Source organism: Leptonychotes weddellii, chromosome 3, assembly GCF_054177405.1.
Source record: "Leptonychotes weddellii isolate Sample4059 chromosome 3, ASM5417740v2, whole genome shotgun sequence".
NCBI lineage: Eukaryota > Metazoa > Chordata > Mammalia > Carnivora > Phocidae > Leptonychotes > Leptonychotes weddellii.
Genome location: NC_138371.1, coordinates 97,140,692 through 97,165,325, shown reverse-complemented (window position 1 = coordinate 97,165,325; position 24,634 = coordinate 97,140,692). Strand labels below are relative to the sequence as shown.

General features: G+C 39.5%; 1 protein-coding gene across 2 annotated transcripts in view; it reads right to left on the bottom strand.

Moving 5' to 3' along the window:
• Positions 1–24,634, bottom strand: part of CNTNAP5 (contactin associated protein family member 5) — a 741,254-nt gene that overhangs the window by 203,603 nt on the left and 513,017 nt on the right. For both annotated transcript variants that reach the window (XM_081814618.1, XM_081814619.1), the window contains exon 13: positions 18,572–18,772. In XM_081814618.1, coding sequence (XP_081670744.1) covers positions 18,572–18,772 — 201 coding nt within the window. The remainder of the gene's footprint in view (positions 1–18,571; positions 18,773–24,634) is intronic.

Below are 24,634 nucleotides of genomic sequence, written 5' to 3'. Positions count from 1 at the left end.
TCACTTAATTTTAACCTTTATAAAATGGACTCTTTACTATAATGACCTTTCAATTCCAGGATGAAAGAGAAGTTCACATTTTATCATTTGATGAATGAGTTCTATCATATTTGTCTGCAGCAGAGCTTTCTTGACAACTCCCCATCCTTTGGGCCTTTTCTCCCATGGACTGCATTTGATCAGTAAAACAAACCTGTCTCAAGGACGCTGCCCTTAGCAGTTGGGGAATGAGAAAGAGACAGGCAGGAACAATTATCACCTTTTCTCTTTTATCAACATAGGTGCCATTGCTACCATTAGATTATCATTAAGTGGTGCAGGGAGGAAAAATAGGAAAGAGAGAAGAGACATAGAAATAGCTACTGCTTAAAAAATGAAGCCATGGGGAGTGCTTTCCATGCACTATTAATGTTAATGTAGTGGAATTGCTCCATCCTCTTAATTAGACTCATAATTCTTAACCTTTAGGTAAACTGTGTATTCAGGAATGATAGAGGATGAGAAATGAAATTAGTGTTGCCCTGAGGCAGGGAAGAACATATCTCCCAAAGACCCAAGGGCAATGATGAATAACCAGAAGAGGAATTATACTTACTTTGACCAAAATAGTACCACAGAGCAGGTGGGAGGGAGCAGGCTTAGGTACTGAAACTGGGAGAAACATGCTATCACTAAGACACCAGAGACCTAAATTATCAAATCAAGGACACAATTCTGTGTTCCTGGCTCTGGCACCTACTCGGAGACAGCACAGAGCCTTCACCCTTCAGTCCTTCATTGCAGGAAGTAGGATCGTTTTTCTGTTGCTATTCCATCACTACGATAATGTTCTTATCTGACCCTATAGAGACACATTCAAATTGCTTGCAGCATGAACCACCCCAGGACATCTTTTCTTTCAGTTCTCTTCAGTCATTTATTGATTATTTTTAATCTTCGCCACAATGTTTTAAGTTCTTCAAGGTATCAAAGGATTTCTACCAATTCCTAACTACCTGGTTATTTTAGTGTTCTCCACACCTTTTTCAGAAAGCACTTCTAGCTGCCGTAAAATGTTTATCTTATAACATCCAGAGTAATAATCTCCCTTTGGTTCTTTGCTGCAGTCCATGCCCAATCACCTGGACACGTCTGAAAGTTTTGAAATATCAAAGCAACTCCTCTAAACATAAAATATGGAGCTGCAGAAGAAGCCATTGTGGGAAAGTAACCCAAGCCACGGGAATGCGCTCAGTGCAAGATGACCCAGTGGTGTGCTTGTTGCCCTGGGACATTTGTGTATGGCACACCAGCCCTGTTGGCCAGGAGTGTCCACTACCACCTGCTTTGTCAGCTCTCCAGATGCCAGACTGAGTAGGCTAGCGTTCAGAGCATGAGGGAAAATATATCAACAGGCACTGCCATGTACCGTTTTATACATTTGCACAAATACACACACATAAAAATGATATTTCAGAGGCAAACAGATTCAAAAAAGTAACACTTTTGTGTGACATTTCTTTGAATCAAAACATTTGTGTGAATCAAAAAATATATAATGTTTTCAACTATACATAAACACATGTATACAGACACATTTTTATCCGCACATAAATTAGGGCTTCTTGACTAATTACATGATTAAACTTGAAAATTTGCTTTGATTTAAAAAAAGGAGTATTATGGGGTGCCTGGGTGGCTCAGTCGTTAAGCGTCTGCCTTCGGCTCAGGTCGTGATCCCAGGGTCCTGGGATCGAGCCCCACGTCGGGCTCCCTGCTCAGCAGGAAGCCTGCTTCTCCCTCTCCCACTCCCCCTGCTTGTGTTCCCTCTCTCACTATGTCTCTCTCTGTCAAATAATAAATAAAATCTTTAAAAAAAAAAGGAGTATTATAATACTTTCTAAATATTAGCCCTACAATTTATGTTGACATTAGCATGAACTAACAATGAAACTGTAATATTAATTAAATAGTAAAGCTAATTTTGATATTAATCAAATATTCGATCTTAGCTAAAACTAAAATTCGCGCTATATATATATTCATACAGGAGGATCTATAAATAGCCTTGTAGGTTTCAAAATAGCTTATAGTAGTTTAGAGATCTGATACACTTTTCTTTTTGATGTGTCTCATATTAAAAAAATAATACATCTTACAGTAGATGAGAAAAGTGATATTATAAGCATACCCTTTCATTTCAATTCTAATTTGGGTATGACTTTGGTTTTGCTTCTTTTCATCCCTGTTCTTCCCTCTCCCCCTCCCCGCTGCTGTGTGATAGACATTGAATCTATGCACCAATTATTTCTTCTTCTTCACCTCCCGGGCATATGGTGGCATTATACCTCTTGGTCCCCTTGGAGTTATAGGTATTTAAAGGCTAGCACAATATGCCACTTCAAAATATGCCATTTGCCCTAAGGATTATTTTAAGCTGAAGGTAACAGAGAAGTAGAGACAAACAAAGCTCCCTGCCCTCCCTAAATTTGCCTGAAAGCAGGGCACAAATATACAAAGGTATCCCTCCTCCCTTCTTTGCCAGGAGGACAAAAGTTAACCATTTTGAAACAACTTTAGATCCTCTCAACCTAGCAATGGCACCCGAGGAATCTACATAACAGATTTTACTAACTAGCCTTTATCTCTCTAAGGGAAACTAAAAGTGGTTTCCTTTGTCTTATCATTTCTCCACAGATTTACTGTTCTTCACTGAAGTTACCTTATAAGCTGGAGTTGTAAGCCATTTCTTTGAACTGTTCATTTTTCCCTGGGCATCTCCTATGTATACATGAGATACACGTTGATAAACTTCTGTTTTTCTCTTTTTCATCCGTCTTTTCTTAAAGTGGTCTTAGCCAAGAAATGCAAAGTTTTGAGGGGAAATTATTTTCCCTCCCCTAAGTATTTCATTCTGGGCCATGAATTGTAAGCAGAAGTGACATATGTCACTCCAAGCTGTAGCAGGATTGAAGCACTCCAGAGCTCTCTTTTTCTCTTCCAAGGTGACCAGCTACACCTGAGGGGAGCCACTCCATCACTCTGGGTCATGGAGGGAAAAGACACAGAGGAGAGCCACCCTGCCACTCCCTCATGAGTATCTGGTCATCAGATATTTAACCTATCCTGTCTGATATAGGAATGCCAATTATTATTTTCAAAGTACTTTTTAAAAATCATATTCTTAGATGATTTTCACATACAAGAAATAATTTTGAGCACCTACTTTGTGTCAGGCATCAGGCAAGGCTCTAGAAATGTTCAGAAATGAGTAAGACCAAGTAGTTATTCTTAAAAACTCAGAGATGGAAAAGACTCACATGAAAAAGAATTTTTATTTCAGTTCAGCCACTGAGGAAATGAATGTTTTCTATGCCTCTCAGCTGCCAACAAATTGCCATCCCTGGGCTCCTACTGCCACCATATTCATTTCTCCCTTTAAGAAGCTCATTGTAGGATAAGTTGTTTAGAATAGTTGTCATGTCATGTCTATTGTCATAGACTCTTGTTTTCAACATCATAACTTGATGCCCTTGGGAAGATCACATAGGGCTTTTTGCCTAGGATCATGCCTTCAAGTTGAGAATCTATTCAACTTTATTCAAGATACACAATGAGACAAAATACAGTATTCTAATTCAGAGACAATGGCCCAGAAGGTTTTCTTTATTTTCCCTCTCTCTCTCATCCTCTCTCTCTCTATGCCATTCACCCTCTCTCCCTCACCACTTATTTTCTCTCTTTTTCCTCTTCCTTCCTTCCTTCCTTCCCTCGCTCCCTCCTTCCTTCCTTCCCTCCCTCCTTCCCTCCTTCTTCCTTTCCTTCCTCCCTCCCTCCCTCCCTCCCTTCTTTCCTTCCTTCCTTCCCTCCTTTCTTTCTCTATCTTAATCCTCCCAAGGTGGTTTCTGCAGTTACTCCAATATTGTGACATCTTATCTTCTCTAAATTTTCCAAAATCTTTGCAGAATACAGATGCATTGTTAGAGTGTCAGCAAATTCATTTCTGATTTTCTCCTTATCTGACCTTTTTCCCCTGTCAGTGATGTGTACACAGAGAGAATTAGTTTTCTATTCTTGGGCACACCTTATGAAATGATTGCCAAGATAGGTTTTGTAGTTACTTGACTGTATACATAATACTGGTTTACTAGGCAAAATGCGGTCTTGACTTGATTCAGTTCAAGGGAATGTTGTATAACTGGCATCTTAGTAGCTGGGGACTTGTCAGACTAAAACAAGGATTGTTTTCATTTGTCCATCAAACTGAATTTAATCACAACAGGTATTATTAGACTCTTTTGTGTGTTTTTTCAGATATGGGTAGGGTCATGTGGTTCTTACTTTACATCTTTGACCCTCTGTTTGTTTATCAGTAAAAACCTTTGACTTATGGGATCGTAAAGATTAAATGAGATGGTTTTACAATCCATCTATACCAGGAACTAAAAACACGTATTAAGAATCCTGGTACATTAAAGCTATTAGATTTAAAATCTAGGCTTAATGCTAATATTGTCACTCTCTTTTTTTCCAAGTAGTTTAAAAGTCTCCTACATGGGGATTACTAGGAACCTGAAAAGAAAAATGCATATATACATAATATGTATGTACACATATCATATAAAGATAAGTATAAGTAAAGGTTTGTATACATATCACATACGGGTATATATAAGCAAGGGTTTGTATACGTATCATTTATAGGCATATATAAGTAAGTTTTGTTTTGCATATGTATATACACATGACATATTTTAACCAGCTACATGTAGCCTACACTGATATGCTCTCTTCAGTAAACATATCTTTCCTCATTGACAGAACCAGCACCCAGAACAAGGTATCTGGACTCGGGATCTTAATCCTGCTTTCCCTTCATCTTCTCTTGACATCTGTCCTTGATTTTCAGGGGCATTAGCTTTGAAGTTAGAGCTACTTGAATTTGGATCCTCCCTGTAAGACCTATGGCAAGTTACTTTACCTTGAAGTCTCCATTCCCTCATTCATATACCTGGAATAATAACACCTTATTCAGTGTTTGATGTGAGAATTTAAATTTGTGTGTGTGTAAATATACATACACACATATATATGCATATATATATATGTATATATCTGTATACATATGTATGATCATACACATATGTTACCAGATGGCAGGTACTGACATCACTGTTGGGGTTTTTATTGTTATAATAATGAGTAATAATGGTATTTCTTTATTCTCTTGGTGGCTGGTCTTCCATATCTGGATGCAGGGTCTTTGGGACCCCTCTATACCTTTACACCAAACTTCCAGACTGTGAGAGTATAGTATTCTTTATAGTAATCCATCCTTAGAGCTGCAGAGATCCCCCCCTAAAATATACCTATAGCTGTTGCTTAGAAACTTTGCTCTCTGCACTTATGTGAGCTCCAAGACTCAGGTATTGCTTGTCTCCCACAGTGCTTCCTTTATTACATGAGCTCAGGTCCCCATTCTCACTGCTTATAGCTTTCTTCTACCACCCCCCCACACACCTGCTTCCTCTCAGCAACATGCCCCTACTGTGCTACTTAATGGACCTGATGCCTCCTACTCTGGTCCCTGGCCTCCCTATCAATTCTGACCTCTGACCTCAGGCTTCAGCACCACCTGTTGACCTGACTGCCCACCCCATATCTCCAAATCAACATATTTAGTACAAAATCTAATTTATTCCCTACTAGAATCAACTCCCTCCAGCCTCTTAACTCCAACTTTTCTGTTTATTGGTCTTGCATTGGAAGCCTTATCCAGAATGAAAGCATTTTTGACCTGCATTATCCAATGTAGTAGTCACTAGCCACATGTAATTATTCAGCTCTTAAAATGTGGTCAATATGAACTAAAGTGTGCTGTAAATGCAAAATGCACACCAGATTTTGAAGATTTGGAAAAAAAATAATGTAAAATAAATCTTAATAATTTTCTTTTGTTAATTACACATTGAATATTATTTTGGTTATTTGTCACAAAGAAAACATACTATTAAAATTCATTTCGTCTCTTTCTTTGTATGTTTATAATGTAGCTACTAGAAAATTGCAACGTTTCCATTGAATGGCATTGCTTAAGTCTATTTTGTCCATCAAGAGCAATCATTCATTTGTTTCCCTTCTTATTTCTACGACTTCACGCTTCTTACCTCTTTCCTTGACCAGAGAGATAGACCTAACTTGTCTCCTTGTCTGTAGTCTCCTCAGTCAGTTTTCTCTACAGTCACATGGCTAATCTTCCTATTATATCGGTCTCCAGTCTTAGTTCAGTGGAGGTAACAGAGTTCATCTACAAAAGCATGTTGCAAAGTATCTACAACAGAGAAGGCCCTCCCTCCTTCCTACCCATCTTCTTTCCCATCCTTCCTGTCTCCTCACTGAAATAAGCAGCAACAGCCTCAACTGCTTCATTCTTAAATAGGATTCTCCCCCATTTCGTAAGAATGGTCTCCCTCCATGCCCTTCCCCTTCACAGTGACTCCTACCCATGCTGTGTCTGAAAAGAAGTGATTCTTTTCCACAGAAGATCTCTGAGATTCATTTAAGTAGAATTGATTTTTCCTTTCCAGAGCACTCTCCATTTTTCTGACTTATAAATATTGTCTCTAATTCCACTGACAAGGGCGCAGGCTCCTTAAATGGTAGTAGCCACTATGGCCAACCCCTCTACATATGCATTGCAAACCCGGAAATTATCTACAAGCTGGGTTTAATGTATTACCTACTTTGTAGATGAGAAAACGTGGCTCAGACTTTGGTTATATGGCCTGACAATGGTTACTCAACTGGGATGTGGCAGAATGGGGGAGTTCAGTATTTTTATTTTTATCTATCATTGATCTATCTATCATCTATCATTGATCTATCTATCTATCTATCATCTATCTATCATCTATCAATCATCTATCTATTTCTATCTATCTATCTATCTATCTATCTATCTATCTATCTATCTATGGCTTTAGAGCCTAAAATGTTTCCACTGTATATACCAAGACATGTGTACACCACCCAGCACACTGCTTGGTATTTCTCATCAAATCCTACACACACACATGCTTGCACTTGGGCACGCACACATGCATGCACACACACAGGCACACATAGGAATATGTGTGTGCACACACACACACAGGAAAGCATGGAGGAATAAAAATGCCATAATGCATTCCTGTCTCTCAGCACAAGTGAGAGGACCATAGGATTTAGGTATAGAAAGACACCTCTGTCATTTCAAATGAACTTAGGTAAATTAGGAACTTAAATTATAGAGTGCAAGTTTCCAACCATTTTCATCTTTAGAAATGATGTGGGTACAATTAATTTATTTTTTGTTTTCTTCAGGCTTAGAGATTGGGAAACTGAGGCTGGCAGATGTTGAGTACCTATTCTGAGGTCACATGGCTGACACACAATAGACCAAGTGCTTGAGCCAAGGCAAACCAAGCCTGGGCTCTTCATTGGCACACTGCTGCCTTCCCTTTGGCATGCTTATAGTGAGAGCCCAGGCAGGACGGAAATCCAGCATCAGCCCCTACTCTCCATAACAAGATGAGATGCCATTATGCACAAATTCTGTGTAGACTGGCAGGACTCATCAGTGCAGTTGGTATCATAACATTTCTATACTACCTCACAACCACCGAAATGTTTATAAAGTGAATACTCTAATACATACATGCATACTCTAAGGTAAGAAACTGTTATCTCTGCTACTCTTGACTTTTTATGATCTTGGGGAAGTTTCACATCTTCTCTGCACAAATCAGTATTACCATATGGAAAATAGGTTCTGAGGAGAGGATCGGGTGCATGAAGGTATTAAAAATGTCACCTACTATATAAATAAATTACCATATTTCATTGTCTTAAAGTCAGAAAAGTCTTTTTTTTTTTTTTTAGTGTTTGTTTTACCAACTCCTCTAGTTCCTATGGTAACAAGAAAGTGATAAACGGTAATGTGTATTTTAATTCACTTTGTAGTTGTTAGTATAGTCATAAAGTGTCATGGTGGGAAGGACACTTGGAGAAAATCAAATATAACCCACTAGGATTAAAGAAAAGAAACTTGAGGCCCATTAAAATGTAAGTAAGTTGCTCAAGGTCACAGAGAGTCTGTGTTGGAGCCAGAAGTGGGACAGTGCCTCCCACCTCTCAGTCCCACTCTTCCCACTCACAAACTGCTCTCTGCTTGCAAGGGTTTCTGCAGCAGGCTTAGCAAAATGCATTTGTTTTATCATGGGTCTTCTGACATAATATGGACATTAGTGATACTATTAATTGAGGTGGAATCTTGTATTCATTCAGCAACTACTTACTAAATATTTGCTAGGTGTCAGCTACTCTTCTAGGCATTGTGGGGCATAAAATGCTGAATGAGTCAAAAAAGCTCTCTCCCTCATGGAGCTAACATTCTGCTGACGGAGGTATACAGTAAACAAACAAATAAAAAAAAATATTAGGTAGTAATAAACTCTACACAGAATACTAAAATAGGATGAAGTGATAAAGAGTCTATACTTCAGTTGTATATAAAATTTAAGTTGAGAGCTAAGCATGGGAAGAGGAATGAAAGTTTTGAATAGAGAGAGCAGCTATTGTATCAGTTTAAGCTGTAGAGGGCTAGTTTGGCGAGGAGCAGAATAAAAGGATATAGGGCTATGTTTAGGAAGCAGGTGGGAGAACAGGAACTGGGGAGAGGAGAGCTCTGTAGGCCATGGTAAGGAGTCGGTAAGGAGTTTCAAGGGCACTGGGAAGGGTTTAAAGTCAGATTTATATAATCTCATTTTGGAAAGATCATCACATTGTCTGCTGTGTGAGATAGAAACTGTAGGGAGGTGGGATAAGGGTGGGATAGGAGAGGAGCAGGGATGTGATGCACTTGTCCAGTCTGGAGATGATGAGGTCTGAACTTAAGTGGTAGCAGTGGAAATAAGGGAAGAGGCTGGGGTCAAAGTCTTCTCTGACTGATGAGTTTGAGTATTTGTTGATATGCTGGATAGGAAAGGGAATGATAAAGAGGGAAGGAGCCCTAGACTTTGTCCTTGAGAAACTAGATGGGGTCATTTATTGAAATGAGAAAAATGAAAGATGAGTGGAGTTGAGTGGTTGGCAGTGGGGGGTGGTAGACATAGACTTAACTTTAACACTTTCAATAGTGCTATTAGGTGGGTAAATATCACATTTGCAAATACCCAAACTGCAGTTTAAAAGCAAGTATGCCCATAAACCAACAAGAGGCAGATCCCCAAATTCAACTTTTTCACGAGACATATAGCTGGATTCTGAGAACCTCTCCTGGTAGCTAAGAGAAATAATATTCTCCTTGCTCTTTTGAAAGTATGATAAAATCCTGACTGACTAAAATAACCGTAATATTTTGAATGTCTACTATAAGCAAGGCACAGCATCTATCTTATTACATTTACAGATAAGGAAAGTGAGGCTCAGAAAGTTCATGTAACATGCTCGCATTCTCAGAGCTAAGAAGTAGAAAAAGTAAAATTTCATACAATTTTCTGTAATTCCAAAATTCATGCTCTTTTCATGTTGCTGCCACTATACTATGACGTAAGATTAGAAAATAGAACCTTTTTTTTCTCTTAATTTTTTTTTTTAATTGTGTGTTTACTTCAGGCCCCGGATCCTTTGCCTGATTTTTTTTTTTTAATTTTATTATGTTATGTTAGTCACCATACAATACATCATTAGTTTTTGATGTGGTGATCCACAATCCATTGTTTTCGTATAACACCCAGTGCTCCATGCAGTACGTGCCCTCCTTAATACCCATCACCCGGCTAACCAATCCCCCCTCCCCCCTCCCCTCTAAAACCCTGTTTGTTTCTCAGAGTCCATAGTCTCTCATGGTTCATCTCTCCCTCCGATCCCCCCCCCTTCATTTTTTCCTTCCTTCTCTTAATGTCCTTCATGCTATTCTTTATGTTCCACAAATAAGTGAAACCATATGATAATTGACTTTCTCTGCTTGACTTATTTCACTTAGCATAATCTCCTCCAGTCCCATCCATGTTGATGTAAAAGTTGCCCTTTTTCCTATAAGTACATTCAAGATAAACTAAGCAAACACAGTCTTTCATAGAGCAGTGAGAAAAATAAAAACTCTATCTCATATGGGGTCCAAAAGTTGATTCTTGAGCAAACCACGGTGACTACTGAAATAATTAATGGTCTGGAAAGCAATTCATTTGCAACCAGGTACATATCATCTCTTGAATTTATGTGGGATAGTTTTTATTTTCCTTAGATACACACCCACATCTCTAGCTCCACTAAGGTGTATGTCTTTTTTGTAAAATCCACCCACCTCTAATTTTGACTTTATGTCCCTAGCAAAACACCAAGAGTGAATTATTAGGACATTCGGAAAGGTGGCTTTCATGCACAGTAAAATGCACTGACTTGATTCATGTGATAGTCTCTTTATATTTTTAAGACCTATGGCAAACTCTTAAAAATACATTTTAGCCATACTACTTTAAGGGTAACAAAAGTCCCTAAGAGGGAAAAATGGAGAGACAGACACATTTCTAGCCTAAGCTAGAACTGACTCATCAATGACCAGCAGAACATCAGAGTGCAAGCTCCTGCCCTCAGTTGGAGAGACGTGAGTTTAACACCTGATTCTGTCCTCCATTTGCTCTATTTCCTTAGACTAGTTGACTATCCATGCAAAATTTTGAAGAAGACATGGCAGTCTTAAAACATGTTCATACACTCACCCCATGAAAAGATGGAATGGAATTTGCTTCCCATTCAATGTGGGCTAGCCTGACTGACCATCTTCTAATAATTAGAAAGTGGCAGAAATAATAATGCATGACTTTCAACACTAGGTAAGAAAATGCAGTATAGGTCCCACCTGCCCCTCTCCCTCTCTTGGGATGTTTATCCCTGAGCCCCAGCTACTGTGTTATGAGAAAACCAAGCAGCCACATGGAAAGACCACATGCCCAACTGAGGACCCAGCCAAAAGCCACGCCAACTGAGTGAGTGAACCCTTGGATGACCACAGACCCAGCTCCACCCAGCCTCTGGTGACCCAGGCTGGAGCAAAGATGTGTAAGTGCTACCTGCACCTGACCAAACTGCAGATGAGTGGGCAAGATGGATATTACCATCACTTTAAACCACTAAGTTTTATGGTGGTTTGTTATATAACAATTGAAAATCAAAATAAAAAATGAACCTTTTCTTGGGTACCTGAATCCTCTTCTTCTTATTTTCCTTCCCACTGTGAGATTTTTCTTCTTGTTTTAAGTAGTATGGGTGACAACATGGCATAATTAAAGGACCATGATGGACTTTGGGATCAGTGCTATCTATCTATCTATCTACCTATCTATCTATCATCTATCTAGTGTGTGTGTGTGTGTGTGTTGCAGGAAGGGAAGGAAGGACAGAGGATTGAAGGAAGGGAGGGAGGGTGTGTGCTGCAGAGGACAAGGGTTCCAGCCCCAACTGAGATCTCTAGGATTTGTGAGTGTGGTGGGGGTAAGTAGGAAATAATAAAATAGTAGGTGAAGGGGCCAATGCAATCTCAACTCAGTATAATTGGGGGAACAAATACAAAAGTACTGCCATGAATCAGAAGTAACCAGAGGGGCCTCTAAGGCTTTTGTTGACAGTACTGAGCTAAACTGTGGGGATCAGGGCTGTATAAGACAAGGTTTCTGTCCTCAGGGAGCTCATAGTTATTTCTAGTTCACCAGGCACAGGGAGTGACCTAAAACGTCTATGGATTTAGCAAATTATGGATACCCGGTTTAGCCTGACTTAAATAAACTGACATTAGCTTTTGGATTTGAAACAGGAAGAGGAAGAGTAATCTTTTGCTTCAGTGTTCCAGTGACTTCCCTGCACACATAGCATAAAATCCATAGCACTAGGCTTGTCATGATCTGGTCTCTGGACACCCCAGCTTCATTCTCCTATCACCCTAACTCCTTCTTCTCTCTCCACTAGCCACACAGGCCCTCTTGCTACTCCTCTGCCTAGAATCTTCTGTCCCAGATATCACATGGCTCACACCCTCCCTTCACCCAGGACTCTATGGTGCCCCCTTCCTAGCCCAGGAGGCTTTTCTACCCCTTTATGAAGTAGAAGTCCCTGTGCCTGGTCATTTTCAGGCTTCTTTTGCTTTTTGACTTTTCTTCCTTATGTTCATCATGAACTGAATATGTTTTGGGGTGGGGGTGCACGTGTGTGTTTGGTCTGTCTCTCTCATACCCCTGCTACAATGAGGCAAGCAGGAACTCCATTTTTTAAGTATTTCATTCCCAATGGACAGAAAAGTATGTGACAAAATACTTTAGTCACAATTAAAATCAATAAATATATTGTTTGAAAGAAAATGTAATCATCTGTTAATTGATAATGTTTGGTACAAATATTGGGGACAAAGAGTTTTAAGTTTAATAAACCCCAGAGTATCCTGAAAAGCTACTTTTTTATAATTTGACTTTTCTCCATCACAATTCCTTACCTATATTTGTAAGTCTGATCATTTGTTTGTACACATCTGAAGCCAAATATTATGGATGGTCATGAGGGTTTATACACACAAGTGCATTTACAGATACATTTGGACATACAAAAAATATATAATACGTATATATACAATTCCACAATATATATTATATAGTGTGTACCCTATAGTGCATAGTGTGTATATATATTCATACACGTTATACTATATATTTATATATAATCAAACTATATATCACATATTATATATATAGCCAGTTAGCCATATACTCACAAAAATATCATTAATTGAGGGAAAAGAAGAAAATAGGAAGTTTGGAAGACTTTAAAAGAAACAGGATTTCAGGGGCATCTGGGTGGTTCAGTTGGTTAAGCATGTAACTCCTGATTTTGTCTCAGGTCATAATCCCAGGGTCATTAGATGGAGCCCATGTCAGGCTCTGTGCTGGGCATGGAGCCTGCTTGAGATTCTCTTTCTCTCTCTCTTCCCCTCCTCCCCCTCTCCCTCTCTAAAAAAAGAAATAGAACAAATAAATAAAATTTCAGTGCTTTCAAATCCATGGAAACATAACTAGCTAAAACAATAAAGCCGTTGACCCCAGGTGGAAACCACTCAAGTGACTGCCTGCATGAATGAATGAATGAATGAATGAATGAATGAATAAGAATGATGTTTGCCATTACAGGTAGGAAACTGAGGACTCTGTAGCACTCTATAGCACTGAATAATTAGTTTTATTGAGGAACCTAATCCTCATGGCAAACTTATTTGCATGACTGATTTGCTTGGCAAATGCTTTCTTTTCAGAACTAAAGTAAACTCCAGCTCAAACTGTCCTATGGCTATTAGATTTCAAAGTAATGGAGTCTCAATATTCATATGTATTTCCAAACCATTTAGTGGTTTCATATATGACTTCTTACCTCTGCCTTAGAGAGGTCACAGCTTTATTGGGGAGGATATTCCCAAATAATCTTTTACTTCACAGAGTGGTAAGTACAAAAGATACATACACCAGGTACACCCCAATGAGAAGATCTAATGAGGTTATTCTTAGTGCCATGGAGACTATGGAAGAGAGTTTTGGAATAGGCAGGACTTTCCATCCTCACTCCCAGCAGGGACCTGGGCATTGGGCTTCCCCAACTGATTACCTTCCGATGCCCTTTTCAATCTTGTCTTCCTTGCAGAGGGAAGTTGTGGGTTATAGAGCTAATTGACCACATGATTAAAGCATCCTCCAGACTGTGGATTCAATATTTCTTTCTGCATCTTCTGTGTGAGTGTTTCCTGAGCTGAGTTCTATTTTATTGCATATGCTCACCACATGTTACCTTCAAGACCCCGGCCTCAGGCAAAATTCCTATGAAGATGCTGACAGTGATAAAGGCTTGGGCTCAACCAGGGCAGCCCTTGTTCCTGGTGACAAAGTGCTCTGAGCACGGGCAGGCTGATGATTCCTGGAAACTTCTCTGTAGCACAGGACTGCAGGCCCTCAGGGTAATAAGTAGAAGCATAGGGAAGACAACTACAAAGATGCATGGAAGTAGCAAAGACACCTTTCCCAGGGACCCTTATGGCTTGGAATTCTGGTCCTTCAGAGAGTTTCTAGCATAAACCTTCAGTTAAAGAGAGAGATGACACATTCCATTGGCTGGCACTTATCAGCAGCTCGGGGGAAGAATATCAGAGGAAACTGTCAGAAAATGACAGTGTCATGGTTCAGTCACTGGCTGAATGAAAAATACACAGTGGTGAACCAACCAGGCCTGAACTTAGCCTTCCTGTCTTCCTTTACCTTCTACCTCTGCTGCTCCTAGATGAATGAAACCAAAGCCAGAGCTGAGAGCAGACAGAAAGAGGCTCTGGGAATGCTGTTTTGGGAGTCCTCCGGGCCAACCTGGGAAGGGGTGCGTGAGCCTTGGAAGCTCTTGCACCTCAGCAAGGATGCTGCAAACTTTTTGTAGCTACCCAGGAATTTGCTGTAATTCAAGCTGCCCAGACAATCACAGGGCCTTAGAAGAGGGAGCTCTAGCTCCTCTTCTCTCTCTTTATCTACCTTTTCTTACAAAATAAGGAAGATCATAGAAACTTCTGGCTCTTTGAGATTTGCAGGGTGTATCAGAAATAGCAGCCTTGCTTTGACCACAGGTGAAGCCCGGGCCAAGAACCTGATTTTCCCCTTCCCAGCTGAGTGGCATTAATCAAGCACATTCCCATCTCTGAGGTTCTATTTCCTGAAATACCAGACAGGGGTAACTACCCTTACTGTGCAGAGCCCTTGCCTGGATTACAGATAATGCTTATATGGCTCCTCAGACATAGCTGCTAACACGAGAAATGCTTCGTCATTGGTGGCCATTTGAACAGTTATTTATTTTTGTCTCATATTGCCTTCTTTTATTTCCTCTCTATATTATCTATTGTGTGTAATACAGAGGAGAATCTATAGCAAATAAAGCATCCTCCACGTTCTCTCCTTATTGATTTAAGTCCACAGTCGCCTCAATTTATAACACTTTATAGCTTCTACTAATCCTGGCTACCAGCAGTATCTCCCTCCAATAACCTAAGGGAATCATACTATACATTGTTTTAATTAAACAAAACTTAATTGTCTTTGACCCCCTTCTGCATTTTTCAGATTACCAAAGGGAAAATAAGATACATGTTGATGACAAGTGGGTACTCAATCCCACAGTATTCTTGGGAATATAAATTGGTATAAACTTGATATGTTGCAGAAGTCAATATGGCAAAAGCCTTAAAAATATGTACACTCTTTGCCCTGGCAATGGCACCTCAAGGAATTTATCCTAAGGATATAATCAGCTTTGTTCTCAAAGATCTATGTGGAAAAAATGTTCTTGCAGCATCTGTATTGGAAAAAGGGAGAGAGAGAGAGAACTAAATGTCCAAAATAGATGTGTTAATTTTATATACCCATTGTGGTATGTCCATATATGGAAGACTCTGTTGTTAATAAACATTATGATATAGAGTCATATTTACTAATATGGAAAGATATATATACCGTGCGTGTGTGTGTGTGTGACAAATAAGGTAATAAAACAGTATCACTGGGGTCTCTGGCTTCCGCAGGTAAGGGAGAGACTTGCTCACCTCTTCCATATAGCAGGTAGGAAGGAGGAGATGGATTCTACTCACCTCCCCTTCTTTCTGTGGTCTTCCCCATGGGAATGGGGTTGCCTAAATAATTAGAAAGATGAGGAAAACAACTTTTCAAGTGTGTGCCTATTAATGACTGAATGTTAAAGTCCCTCCAAACTTTATATGTCACAAACTTAACCCTCAATATGATGATATTAGGAGGTGGGCCTCTGGGAGGTGATTAGATCATGAGGGTGGAACCCTCATGAATGGGATTAGTGCCCTTCTGAAAGGGACTCCAAGAAGGTCTTTCACTCTCTTTCTGGCATGTGAGGATATAACAAAAAGTGAGTTGTCTGTGACCTGAAGAGGCCCTTCACCAGAATCCACCCATCCTGGCACACTGATCATGGACTTCCAGCCTCTGGAACCATGAAGCATAAATTTCTGTCTTTTTATAAGCCTGTCAATCTGTCTTATTTTGTTATAGCAGTTCAACAAATGTAGTACGCTAGACCCTGGCTCTGGAATTCACGTGCCTACAATGGTGTGCACTGTTGTCTCTGCCCCTGTTTCTGTGAGGTTAGCCCAACTGAGTCAGTGCTTGTCCCTGCACTGAGGGGTGTGAGGTTGGGGCCACATCTCTATGGGGCTATCTGTCTGTAGTCCCACCCCCCACACAAGCAGTGCCTGGTCTACACCATGTTCTGCAAGCCAGCCCACCAAAAAAATGTAGACACAGTCTGCACATACCCATTGTCTTCCTTCATCTACCTCATTTGATTCATAAGCCATGGGGGAAAAGGGGATTAATGAGTATTCTCAACCCTAACATATAGACAGTATGTTTTCACTGTGTTTTTGTGAATGTGCACAAAATGGGGATGTACACAAAATATCTGGAGTGATGCACAACTAAATCCAACAGTCGAGTCTCTGGGTGGTGAGATTATCTGCATGCAGGAGTTATAATTATTATAATTATTCTATTTACACCATTAAAATAGAAATAAAGTAATCCTTTGAGCTTGTTTCTCATTGCAGTGCAAATTTGGACCTTCCTGCTGGGATGGAAGCTGTGGAGGAGGAAAGAAATAAGACCCCAGTGTTTGTTGAACACCTAATGAGTACTAGGCACATTAAAAAGAGTGTAGAGTACATTTTTCCTGCAGTCCTCACATCAGCCTTATTAATTGAGGATTTTCATGTAAATCGCTCAGGTGCTGAAATTGCTAGTGGAAATTTAGCAACTTGCACGAGTTTCTATAAGTAGTAAGAGGCAAAGTTACTCTAGTATGGTCTGCCCCAAATCCATGCCCACCCACTTGAGTATACTCAGGGAATTCATCACAGCTAATTTAAAAAAAAAGAAAGAAAGAAAAACATGTACAAAGGCAATAGTATTACCAAATTGATGTCACATAATACATAGACTAAAGGAAATCCATGGTCCAAATGAACAGAATCCCATTTTTCCTAAAATTCCATCAAACCCGATCCTTAGAAAACTAGAAGCAACACAATGAAAAGAGAGTAGGTTAGTTTTCCAGACACAGGTACTCTGAATAGTGCCGAGAGTGACAGGTGCAGGCTTGACAGCCAAGACAGAGAGAAATACGAACAAGTATACACACTGAGCCTCTCAAGCAGCACCATCTAAGAACTCCGGGAGGAACGCCGGGAGGAGGGACAGCAACCAGTGCCTCAGATCTAATCAGCCCTGTGAGCATGGCTGAATCCAAGGAGAGTACAATAATTGATTTTCATAATGATGATCCTGAGTCATCAAGAAAAGGTTACATTTTATGTTTAGAACTCTCTGTTTAAGAAGGCAGGGAAGCATGTAATCCATTTGAAAAAGATTTTCATTTCAAATAGTTAAAAATTCTTTGAAAACATTTTTGGTGCTTAAAGGGATAAGTGACAGTTATCTGGAAAATTCACTTATGTGGAACAAAGTCTTTCCTAAAGATTCTAGATCAGTGAGGCGGCGTGTTATATTTAGTTAGGCTTCTATCACTTCTTTGTTGACATTCCACTGTCTAATCTTCTCAAGCCTTTCAAAATTCCTAACCTCCAAGCATGGGATTGTAAATTTCTTGAGGCGACAGATTGTGACACCATTCTTGGATATTCCACACCCTTATGATTCTCAGCTTGTGTGTGTGTGTGTTTGTGCATGTGTGTGTGTGTGTGCACATGCCATGATACAAATGATGAAGATATTCACAAAAATGACGGACTCCCAGGGCATCCTTGAACTTTGACAAAACCCTCTGGATATTCTGCAAAAACCCTTTTCTGTTGTGGTAAGCAGTCATCGAAGTTTTTTTGTTTGTCTTTTTTTTTTTTTCTAAAAGCAAACTTTATTTCTAAAAAGAATCATTTCCATTGGGGCCTGCACTTTCCAGGCAACATTAATACTGAAAACACACAAGGCTGTCTCTGCCTGCCCTGTTGGCCCCTTTGCCTGATACCACTTCCCTCTGCATTTCTTGCCCTGGACATAACTCATTTTTCTTTGGTGAATATGCCAAGATCCTTCATGCTTTCTCATATTCTGGGAAATGTTCCCTTTCCCAGAAACCTCCCTTCCCACCTCCACACCGTCTATGTCTAGTTCAGTGCTCTCTCCTAGTGCTATTAATCTCACGAAACTTCTCATTCTCTCAAGTACTGAAGGATGTGTATTGTCACAATTTTCTTTTTGAAGATGAGGATGGAATCTTGAGAGGCTACAATGAGAGGCTTCCTTTAGGTCACATCTGGGAATCAGAGCCAGGATGAGTACATCCCCAGTCTTCTCCTGACTTCCTTTCTTTCCACTGCACAGTGAACAACCATCACTGCAGCTCCATTGTGGGAAAACACCCCTTTCCTTGACATTCCATGTTTTCCAGACCTATCTGTGGTTACCCTGTGCGACTCATGCAGAGGAGTGGGGGCGAGCCTTACCTGGAGTGTTGAGCAGGCGGGACCTTCTGCAATGGTAGGCTACCTCCTGCTCACAGTGCTCTGAACCATCAATCATGGCTTCCAGCTGTTCCATGCTGCCACCATAATCCAAGGCCATGGTATAGGGCTTCTCAGGGTCCGCACCCTGCACACGGGTCAGCTCTGTGTTATTGTGCTGAACTGATGTCCAAATCTTGTCCTCTGTTCAGAAAACATAACCCAAAGAAGGAGACATTAGAAGGACGGTCAAAAGAGGATCATACTTATATAACTCAATAAAGCTGGGGGTGGGGGGATGGGGAAGAGGATCACCCAAGCAATGTGATGCTTGGCTCAACATGGGGCAATCAATCCACCTGAGTGCTCCACTCATGCAAATAAAAATGACCAGAAAATTTCTCTTTCTCATAGAGTTCCTCCCAGAGTTAGTGTGGGAGTTAATAATCATAGGAACTAAATTTGTGGAGCCCTTTATGCTAAGTATTTAATGTCCATCAACTCATTTTAAACTGGCATAACCTAAATTGGAAGGAAGTTAGAAATGAAGGTGGGGGGAATCAGAGGGAGAGATGAACCATGAGAAACTATGGACTCTGAGAAACAAACTGAGGGTTTTAGAGGGGAGGGGTTGGGGTGATGGGTTAGCCTGGTGATGGGTATTAAGGAGGGCACATATTGCATGGAGCACTGGTGTTATATGCAAACAATGAATCATGGAACGCTACATCAAAAACTAATGATGTAATGTATGGTGAGTAACATAACATAAGAAAATTAAATGAAAATAAAAAAGAAATTAAGGAAAAGTGAATGAGCAGGACTGAGCATCTTACCCATGTGCAAGTGACCAAGCAAGAATAGGAACACAGGGTGTCTGACTGCAAAGTCCAGGCTTCTAGCTACTGAGAACACACTCCCCCACAAGACAAATACTAGCGTAGATAACTATCTCAGAAACACAAGTATCACATTGAATGTTTGCTGTACACAGATCTCCATGTAGAAAGTACCTATAAAATACACCTAATTAACAACGATAAGATTGTATGATCCACACCATATATACAAGGCACTTAACTGAAGTTCCTTTTTTTTTAATTCTCTATACTTCCTCTATTTGCCAAAAAATTATTTTAAGAGGTTTACAATAAAATAATATGCAGAGATGAGGGCCTTCACATTAGGTTTGGAGGACACATTTTACCTACCACAGGTAAGAATGGAAGGTGAGAAGAGAGGAGAGAAATTTTCTAGGGCTCAGTTTTATTATCAGAAAAAAAAAAAAAATACAGCAATCCCAGCAGCAGGGCTGTTTCTATGGAATAGCAACCAAACATATGAAGTTGCACGGCACTATCTGAGATCTATCAGACATTCTGTACTAATAACCTAGACTAAAACATTTACAATTAGACATTGAATTTCATTCTGAACATGCTCACAAATAAAGCAAAGAAGGAAATAGGAAGACTCAAAAAGCTTTTGTCATCTGAGAATCTTGCCCACATATTAGCATCATTACTCTTCACAGATTCTCAGAGCTAAAAAATAACTTGACATAGCTATCATGTGGTTTCCCTCCTACTTCACCCTCCTAGTTTTTATAAAGGAGGAAACCAAGGTCTAGGAAGTAAAGAAATGACCCAACACATATCTATTAGACAATAGTGATGAGTGCCCACACTAAAACTATTATTAATTAGTACTACTTAGAAGCAGGATCACAGCTGTCAGCATATTAAGCTAAAAAGGAAAAGCACAGGCAACCGAGATCCCCAGTTTTAATACTTTCTCTACCCTAACTCTATATGTGACTTTGGAAAAAACTTTACTGCTTGCACTTCTGTTTCACTATATTAGGAGAGGGGAGAGGAAGAAAGTTTGGTTTCCATTATCTCTAAATAATTTTCCAAATCCAGAAAAGGAAATAGTTCTAGCAGCAAAAATATTAAACTCTGTTCAAGAATTCTGATTCATCTTCAGACTATTTCCTAAAATCAGCCCAGTGATAACCATGTCTCCAATGTTTAGTGGAGGCAGAATTACATTTTCTATAAAGTCTGAAAAACAAATCAAAATGAAGGTTATTAGGTTCTGACTTTGAAAGTGATAATAAGACATTAATTATAATTGGTAAAAATAACAATATTACACAAATGGTTAACCTGTAACTCCAAAAGTGTCGGTACCAATATAGACAAACTCTGATAAATTACCAAAGAAAAGTAATTATTTAATAACACAATAAATAGAGAAAAAGACTGACAGTTTTGAAATGTCCATGGTATGTAGAAGAAGAAAAGAACCACCCAGTCTAAGGTATAGATGCTGTGTTATTGTTTCATGTGAGGTCATTTCATATACCTTATCTCTGGTACACATAACAATCCACCATGGTAGATGTCAATATAGATAGATAAATATGTGTGTGTGTGTGTGTGTGTGTGTGTGTGTGTATAGAGAGAGAGAGAGACATAAACACAGATACGGCTATAGATATAGACACAGACATATACATAGAGCTACAGATATATGAAGGCTTAGAGAGAGAAAATAAACTTGTCCCCAGGCTCACTGTGTCCAATCTGATGCCAGAAGTGGTCAAAATAGCATCATTAACAAATTTAGATTTCCTTCCAAATACACACAGATTCTTATATCCATATATCCATTCATCTGATTATTCATACATTCATTCATTGATTTGCTTATTCATCTACTCACTGACTCATTTTGCCAGAATCATAGTCTATCTTTAGCAAGATGGAAAAGGAAAATGTGTAGGAGAGACAACCTTTCATCTTAAAGCCACTAATCTTGCCAGCCCTGCCTTCTGGAAACTGAGGGTGAATGGAAGTTCTAACAGCTCAACTATTGGCACTTTTTGATATATGCACATATGCAGAAGATATGAAGGAATAATTAAGAGCTCTGAAGTGCTCCCCATGATTCACAAAGTTATCACAAGACCTGCAAACACAGTATGAGCAACAAGAGGAGAGATGATTACATGAAAACTTGAGCCTCTTAGCTGGATTTCCTTTCGAAGATGCCCTTTGTCCTCTGATTATTTTTTCCTCCTGGGATATAGCAAAAGAAAGATTGAAAAGAAGGAGGTATTTGGATACTATTTCTTCTTGCTTTCTGTTTCCGCCCCCCCTCATTTTCATTGGTAGCAGGTGCAGATTAAGTCCTACACTCTGACAAAACATTAAAGGCTAGGGGTCAATACCACTCAGGGAAGCTGGCCTTGGGGCCTGATGCTCCTGAGCCTGGTCTAAGATGGGGACATGTGGTTTTAGCTAGGGAATGTGTATGTGAAGTTTACCTCTAAGGATTTTCAAACAATATTCATTTTGAACAGTCTTTTAGGTGGATGATGGTGTGAATCCATTCATGGATGTACACGTGCTTTAACTGAAATTGAACCCATGAAGCTAAATGTTAAAGATGGTTAATTAAGTCAATGGGTGTGTGGATATTTATGGACACAGATTGGATATTTATGGACATGGTTAAGTCAATGGGTGTGTGGATATTTATGGACACTCTGTAGTTAGAAGATCTGGATTTTTGTGTCACCCCAACTCTTACTGGTTAAGCAGCCTTGGTCAAATCATTACTTCTCTAAAGTTCAGTTTCCTCATCAGTAGTATCTGGAAAGCAGAAATGATATCAACTCTATAGGATGGTTGTAAAAATTAAGTGAGGGGGTTTGTGTGAGAAGGTCCATTGTTAACTGAATGTCTAGGGCTTCAAGGTGCCATGAGACAGCCTGGCTTTAGAAACCTGCCTGTCTGATTGGAAACTGTGTTCTGCTACATGTCAGCAGTGAGGCTTTGGGCAAGTCCTTAACCTCTGAAATTTCCACTTTGGAAAATGGGATATTAATATCAATCATTTTATGCATGATAATATAGTGATTCAGCGTCATGTTTCACATGGACATATAACAGGCTGTCTGACAGCAAAAAAGTAAAGAATCTATACATTGAGACTTTTCTATAACATGAGGCTGAGGACCTGGACTTTGTTTCTTAGGGAATTGAAGGTGGGGAGCTCATCCAGCAAATGAAGTTAACAAGTGGGCTGGACTGCAATTTCTTGTAATATAGCTGCTGTTGTGTATAAATACTTGTTACCATCTTGTTCAATTATCTTTTCACTTTGGAATAATCTCATGTGTCTTTATACTTATATGTGTCCCTTTCATTTCCTGAAATTTTGTCAATGGAATGTGTTGGTTAGTCCTCATGATCCCAGAAACCTGGAAAAACACTGCTTCTGATACTACTTTTTGCTACTGGGGTTATTTTCTATTATTTCTTAATGTATATTGCCATTCACTCCCATGATGAGAAGGATAACCCCATCTTTCTAACTTGTTCAAAGGAATACATGTATTAAATTATCCAAGACAAATTCTCTGCTTAAGGGAAAACTGCATTTGGAGACTTTTGAAGGGGTGGCAGGAATTTATTCAGTTCACTAAAGATCTTAGTTAAAGTAACAGTAATTATATATTTGCTTTTTTATCTGATACATAGTTTGCAAATATTTTTTCCCATTTCATAGATTCCATTTTTATTTTGTTGATGGTTTCCTTTGCTGTGTAGAAATGTTTTTAGTTTGATACAGTCCCACTTGTTGATTTTTACTCTTGTTGTTCATACTTTTGGTGTCGTAGTCAAAAAATGGTTGCCAAGACCAATGTCAAGGAGTAACTTCCCTGTGTTTTTAGGATTTTTATGGTATCACGTCTTATGTTTAAGTTTTTAATTTATTTAGAATTAGTTTTTGTGAGTGGTACAAATAGGGACCCAATTTCTTTTTCTTTTTTTTTTTTTTTTTTTTTTTTTTTGTGCATGTGGCTGTTCAATTTCCCCAGCACCATTTGTTGAAGAGACAATCCTTTCCCCATTGAGTATTCCTAGCTCACTTATCAAATACTAATTGAACACATCTGTGGGATGTAATTCTGGGCTCTCCATTCTGTTCTATTGGTCCATGTGTCTATTTTTTTTTATTATTATGTTATGGTAATCACCATACATTACATTGTTAGTTTTTGATGTAGTGTTCCATGATTCATTGTTGGCGTATAACACCTAGTGATTCATGCAGTACATGCACTCTTTAATACCCATCACCAGGCTAACCCATCCCCCCACCCCCTCCCCTCTGGAACCCTCAGTTTCATTCTCAGAGTCCATAGTCTCTCATGGTATGTCTCCCCGTCCAATCTCCCCCCCTTCATTTTTCCCTTCCTGCTATCGTCTTCTTTTTTCTTTTCTTTTCTTTTTTTTTTTTTTTAACATACAATGTAGTATTTGTTCCATAGGTACAGGTCTGTGATTCAACAGTCTTACACAATACACAGAGCTCACCATAGCACATACCTTCCCCAATATCTGTCACCCAGCCACCCCATCCCTCAACTCCCTGCTACTCCAGCAAACCTCAGTTTGTTTCCTGAGATTAAGAATTCCTCATATCGGGCGCCTGGGTGGCTCAGTTGGTTAAGCGACTGCCTTCGGCTCAGGTCATGATCCTGGAATCCCGGGATCGAGTCCCGCATCGGGCTCCCTGCTCGGCAGGGAGCCTGCTTCTCCCTCTGACCCTCCCCCCTCTCATGTGCTCTCTCTCTCTCATTCTCTCTGTCTCAAATAAATAAATAAAAAATTAAAAAAAAAAAAGAATTCCTTATATCAGTGAGGTCATATGATACATGTCTTTCTCTGATTGACTTATTTCGTTCAGCATAATACCCTGCAGTTCCAACCACGACGTTGCAAATGGCAAGATTTCATTCCTTTTGATGGCTACGTAATATTCCATTGTATATATATACCACTTCTTCTTTATCCATTCATCTGTCGATGGACCTTTAGGCTCTTTCCATAGTTTGGCTATTGTGGACATTGCTGCTATAAACATTGGGGTGCATGTAACCCTTCGGATCCCTACATTTGTATCTTTGGGGTAAATACCCAGTAGTGCAATTGATGGATCATATGGTAGCTCTATTTTCAACTTTTTGAGGAACCTCCATACTGTTTTCCA